General features: G+C 41.6%; 1 protein-coding gene across 2 annotated transcripts in view; it reads left to right on the top strand.

Moving 5' to 3' along the window:
* Window positions 1-6,434, top strand: part of ANTXR2 (ANTXR cell adhesion molecule 2) — a 197,596-nt gene extending 191,162 nt beyond the window's left edge. For both annotated transcript variants that reach the window (XM_070756933.1, XM_070756934.1), the window contains exon 17: window positions 5,201-6,434. In XM_070756933.1, coding sequence (XP_070613034.1) covers window positions 5,201-5,239 — 39 coding nt within the window. In that variant the 3' untranslated portion in view covers window positions 5,240-6,434. The remainder of the gene's footprint in view (window positions 1-5,200) is intronic.
* Window positions 6,435-6,636: the final 202 nt, after the last annotated feature.

The raw sequence follows: 6,636 nt of genomic DNA, 5'->3' as shown, positions 1-6,636 counted from the left end.
AAGAAAGAAAGAAAGAAAGAAAGAAAGAAAGAAAGAAAGAAAGAAAGGACTAGGGGAGACATGACCGCAGTAGTCTGCTCTCTCGCTCCCACTCCATTTCCTTTTCCTCCCCTTTCCCACCTCTCCTTTCCTATCTACTCCTTTCCTTTCCTCTTTCTTTTCCTCCCCTTCTCTTCCCCTTACCCTCCTCCTTTCTTTCCCTTTCCTTCCCTCCCCTCCCTTTTCCCTCCCCTCCTTTCCCTTCCTTTCCCCTTCCCTCCCCTATCCTCTTTCCTTTCCTCCCTTCCCTTCCTCTCCTCCTCTTCCCCTTCCCCTCCTCCCCTTTCCTCTCCTTCCCCTCCCTTTTCCCTTCTTTCCCTTTCTTTCCCTCTCCTCCCCTCCCTTTCCCCTCCCTTCTTCTGTCCCTTCCTTTCCCCTCCCCTCCCCTGTCCACTTCCCTTTCCTCTCCTTCCTTCCTCTCCTCCCCTCCCCTCCTCCTTTCCTTCTGTTTCCTCTCCTCCCCTCCCTTTTCCTTTCCCTCTCCTGTCCCTTCCCTCTCCTCCCTCACTTTTCCCTTCCCTCCTTGCCCTCCTCTTCCTGTCAATTAGCTTAAAAGCAACCTTAGGTTTTCCAAAGTTCACAGGTTTACTTCCCATTGAGAAAGACACCCCTAGAACAAAAGTGCAACCTCGGTTCCCACAATGCCTGTGCAAATGGTCTTAATTGCATGCAACTAATATATGCAAATAAGCTAAGTTTCCTCACCCCCTCCATGCATGTTTAATCTGCCTCTCACTGCCAAACAGTCTGCTCATCCCTTTGATTTAATCAAGGCCTTCTGCCGGTTGATGGTGCAAATCATGATTACATTAATGGAAGATGCATTTAAAGAATGTTACACATTAGGCTTTGCAGAGGTAAAGTGCACCCTAGAATCTACTGTCTGATAGATAATTGGAAATGCTGCCTTTTTAAAAATAATGCATATTCAAATATAGTAAACGTTCTATATGGGATATGGATGGTACCTTAAGGATAGCATGGTATGTCTGTGTGTGCGTCTGTTAGCATATGGGGTTTTTTAAATATTTAAATATTTTTAAATTTGTCTGTTTACTTATGATTTGTTTCTACATGTTGTGAGCCGCCCCGAGTCTTCGGAGAGGGGCGGCATACAAATCTAAGTAATACATAAAATAAATAAATAAATAGTATTTTGCTCATTTGTCAAATACAGTAGGCTGGGAAACAAAGAGAATTTGTCCAATATTTTTATTGCATCATCATCATCATCATCATCATTATTATTATTATTATTATTATTATTTTATTGGATTTGTATGCCGCCCCTCTCCGTAGACTCGGGGCGGCTAACAACAGTAGCACAAAACAGCATGTAAATCCAATACTAAAATAGTTAAAAAACCCTTATTTGTAAAATCAAATATACATACAAACAAACATACCATGCATAAATTGTAAAGGCCTAGGGGGAAAGAATATCTCAGTTCCCCCATGCCTGACGGCAGAGGTGGCTTTTAAGGAGCTTATGAAAGGCAAGGAGGGTGGGGGCAATTCTAATTTCTGGGGGGAGTTGGTTCCAGAGGGCCGGGGCCGCCACAGAGAAGGCTCTTCCCCTGGGCCCCGCCAAACGACATTGTTTTGTTGACGGGACCCGGAGAAGACCCACTCTGTGGGACGTAACCGGTCGCTGGGATTCGTGCGGCAGAAGGCGGTCTCGTAGATACCCTGGTCCGGTGCCATGAAGGGCTTTATAGGTGATGACCAACACTTTGAATTGTGACCGGAAATTGATCGGCAACCAATGCAGACTGCGGAGTGTTGGTGTTACATGGGCATTTTTGGGAAAGCCCATGATTGCTCTCGCAGCTGCATTCATCTAGGTAGAAACATTGATTCCAGTTTATTATTCAGTTTTGTTTTTTATTATGTTTTTTAATATGTTGTAAGCTGCCCTGAGTCTCAGGAGAAAAGCAGCCTAGAAATCGAAGAAATGAATAAATAAATAAAATTTATATGACATCTAGCTCATGTTGGAAGGGACTCTGGGCAGCTAAATAATACTTAAAATCACTTACTGGCATTCCTCAGTCAGCAAAGCTATCTATCATCTATCTATATTTATCATCCATCAGCTAGCTAGCTGATATATCCAGCATTTATATCCAGGTAGCTATCGTCTATCTATTCATCTAATCTATCTGTCTCTATATCATCTAGCTAGCTAGCTAGCTGTCATCTATCTATCAGCTAGCTAGCTACCTTGTTTTCCCCAAAATAAGACATCCCATACAAATCTAATAAATAATAATAATTATCCCATCATAATAAGCCCAATCAGGCTTTTGAGTGCATGGCAATAAGGCCAAGCACTTATTTCAGGGTTCAAAAAAAATATAGGACAGGATCTTATTTTCAGGAAAACACTGTTGCTAACTAGCTATCTCTAGCTATCTATAAAGTGAACACAAGAACAAGGGGACACAATCTGAAGTTAGTTGGGGGAAAGATCAAAAGCAACGTGAGAAAATATTATTTCACTGAAAGAGTAGTAGATCCTTGGAACAAACTTCCAGCAGACGTGGTTGGTAAATCCACAGTAACTGAATTTAAACATGCCCGGGATAAACATATATCCATTGTAAGATAAAATACAGGAAATAGTATAAGGGCAGACTAGATGGACCATGAGGTCTTTTTCTGCCGTCAGTCTTCTATGCTTCTATGTTTCTATCATCCATCTTTCTATCTATCTGCTAGCGAACTAGCTATCATATATCTATTCATCTAATCTATCTTTCTCTACATCCATCCGTCCGTCCATGCGTCCGTCCATGCGTCCGTCCATCCATCCATCCATCCATCCATCCATCCATCCATCCATCTATCTATCTATCATCTATATATCTACCTGACTATCATCTATTAGAAACATAGAAACATAGAAACATAGAATAGACTATCATCTATTCATCCAATCTTTCTTTCTCTATATCTATCTTCCTATCTATCTACCTACCTACCTACCTATCCATCCATCAGCTAGCTAGCTGACTGTCATCTACTGTATCATCTATTCATCTAATCTATCTATCTATCTATCTATCTATCTATCTATCTATCTATCTATCTATCTGCTAGCTAGCTAGCTGTCATCTATCTAATCTATATTTCTCTACGTCTGTCTGTCTGTCTATCTATCTATCTATCTATTCATCTAATCTATCTTTCTCTATGTCTATCCATCCATCCATCTATCTCTCTATCAAAGCTGGCTTGGTGCATATGCTCTCAGCGTACATAAAATAAAATATACATTTGTCAAGAATCATGTGGTACAACACTTAATGATTGTTCAAGTTACAGTCATACAGTCAACATGGGAGGAAATGGGTGATAGGAATGATGAGAAAAACTAGTAGAATAGAAGTGCAGATTTAGTAGAAAGTCTGACAGTGTTGAGGGAATTATTTGTTTAGTAGAGTGATGGCGTTCAGGAAAAAAAATGGGATTTTTAGATGTTTTTTAAATATTAGATTTGTTACATCGTCATATTGTTATTATTATTGTTGTGAGCCGAGTCTGCGGAGAGGGGCGACATACAAATCCAATAAATTATTATTATTAATTATTATAATTATATTATTGCAGGTGAAAATTACAAGCCATCTGGGAAGCAATATTGAGTCATTTTTAAACAGTTTCCTAAAGTGGCTGGGTAAAATAAAATGGTCCTCATTTGTCACAGGTTGAAGCATCGGTAACAAAGTTGTGTATATTAAAATGGGAGGAGCTTTGAACACATGATTGTATCCACCATCTTGATTTAAAAAAAAAACCCAATTCTGTTGATGGAATCACACCAGGCTGGAAACCAGTGCAGAGGTTTTACATGGGCAAACATAGAGTGGGGGCCATCACCGTGTGCATCCTGGACCAGTTGAAGTTTTCAGGTGGTCTTCCAAGTGCAACTCCACGTAGAGCAGAGCACATTGCTCTCATGTCAACTAGACACAAGAATAGTTTTTTTCCCAAACGCCATCACTCTGCTAAACAAATAATTCCCTCAACACTGTCAAACTAGTTAAAAAGTTGGCACTACTATTAATCTTCTGATCATTCCCATCGCCCATCCCCTCCCACTAATGACTGTAACCCTGTTGCTTGTATCCTTACAATTTATATTGATTGGTTCCTAATATGATTGATTGCTTATTTGTACCCAGACTATCATCAAATGTTGTACCTTATGATTCTTGATGGATGTATCTTCTTCTTTTATGTACATTGAGAGCATATGCACCAAGACAAATTCCTTGTGTGTCCAGTCACATTTGGCCAATAAAATTCTATTCTACTCTACTCTACTCTACACTACTCTACACTACACTACTCTACACTACACTACTCTACACTACACTACTCTGCTCTACTCTACTCTACACTACTCTACACTACTCTACTCTACACTACTCTACTCTGCTCTGCTCTACTCTACACTACTCTGCACTACTCTACTCTACACTACTCTACACTACTCTACACTACTCTACACTACTCTGCTCTGCTCTGCTCTACACTACTCTACACTACTCTGCTCTGCTCTACTCTACACTGCTCTGCTCTAGTCTACACTACTCTACTCTACTCTACTCTACACTACACTACTCTACACTGCTCTGCTTTGCTCTGCTCTACTCTACAATACTCTACTCTGCTCTGCTTGGCTCTGCTCTGCTCTACACTACTCTACACTACACTACTCTCTGCTCTACTCTACACTACTCTACACTACACTACTCTACACTATTCTGCTCTGCTCTACTCTATTCTACTCTACACTACTCTACACTATTCTACTCTACTCTACACTACTCTATATTCCACTCTAAACCAGATTATGAGTAGATGATAAACAAGGCTAGATGAAAGCAGTACGAAATACAGTCCTCTTCAAAACAGTCCCGGGCTGTTTATTATTTTCCTTCCCGTGGCATGATACATATTTATTTAAATTTCCTCTCGTCTGAAAGATGACCACTGTTTTTGTTGCCAAGAATAGCGTATTCTGTTTCCTCCTGTATAAATCACCCTTTGGTTTAGAGCCATTACTTAACCTTGCTAGCGTTTTAGAAATATCATTTTTCCTGTGCCGTAAATTAAATGTCGCTTTTTGTTGTTGTTGTTTTTGTCTCTACAGGGCCGCTGCGTAAACTTTACCAGAGTGCAATCTCAGTAAAACAAGGAGGGGGGAAGAAAAGAAAGAAAAGAAAAGCCATCGTTTTTATTATTATCATTATTATCATAACCAAATGAAGACATTGAGTGAAGCACTTAAAAGAATTCCTCGGAATAACTCCGAGCTTGGAAGCTTACTCCACTTGGCTCAGCAAAAGTCACCCATTGCCACTTTAAGCTCTTCCGCCTGCCATTTATCTTTCAACTTATTGCTTCATACAAGTATTTCTTTACAGTATTATACACTTTGCAAGTGGCCACAGGAAGAATTTTGGCATGTGTGTGTCTAGTTTCACACAGCACAAGAAACCACGAACAAAGTGCCTGGTCGGTTTGGCCTTTTCCGATGTTAGCACGCCAGACTTTATAGGCCTCTTCCCTGGAACGCTCTTGTCTTAAGGCGACGAAGATGGGACTTATTATTTAAATAAGAATGTATTTACCTCCGGGAAGAGAGCAAAATTCCCACAGGACTGGGGGGAAAAAACCACCCACACCACAGACGGAGTCCGTTGCCCTACAGCGGTGTCAACTCCTTCCGACTCTCGGCCCACGTTCGCCCAGCTCTCCCACCCGGTTAGAATGTGCCTTACGGGAAACCTCTGACTTTAAAATCTTGTCACTTTGACGCTGCGCGGCACACAAGTACGACCGAACGTGGCCCTGGTGCCTCGAGGTGTTGGTGGCGAGCACCGAAACGTTGCTCCCTAGTTCCAGAAGACACCTTTCTCGTATACGATGCACCCGGGACTAGGAGGGAAAATTAATAGAGCGTTATTCTCCAAGAAGACCGCCCGGGAACAAAGATCTTGAGTGGAGATCGAGGGAGCTGAGGCGTCGAGGGTTGTGCACCACGCCTAATTGTGTATCTTCCCCTTTTCTGCACTTGGTGCTCAGTAGCGCATGAAAACATTGTCCTTTTGTAAACATACGTAGTAATTCTGGGCTTATGGATTATTGTAATAGGACGGGGAAAGAGGGGGAAAGAAAAATAAAACACCAGCCACCACAAAGCTGGCATCTCAGGGTCCCTTTTTTTTTTTTCCCCTTTCCATTTTTTCTTTCTCTCTCTCTCTTTCTCTTCCTCGACCATCGCTGAACCTCTAAGGGCTCTTCAACGTCACAAACCAGCAACTCCTTTTTACGTGAGAATTTCAAAGTTTAATTAATATAATTAAAGGCAACAGCAAGCAGCAGCCTGTGAAGGTTTGGCTCATCTTTTTCATGCCTTTTGACATTGAACGACCTACCCCTGTAATGCGCACGGCTCGATTTTTTGAGGGGCTACCATGCTTTGGTGGAGATTCAACAGTGGGACCAAGAGGGAGGGGAAGGGAGAAGGTGGGGTACCTTTTTCCCTTCCCCACCCCCTCTCCATTCCTTATGTGTAGTGAGCCA

This window comes from Erythrolamprus reginae, chromosome 7, assembly GCF_031021105.1.
Source record: "Erythrolamprus reginae isolate rEryReg1 chromosome 7, rEryReg1.hap1, whole genome shotgun sequence".
NCBI classification, from domain to species: Eukaryota; Metazoa; Chordata; class Lepidosauria; order Squamata; family Dipsadidae; genus Erythrolamprus; species Erythrolamprus reginae.
The sequence above is the reverse complement of the archived record's forward strand: the minus strand, read 5'-3'. Positions and strand labels throughout refer to the sequence as shown.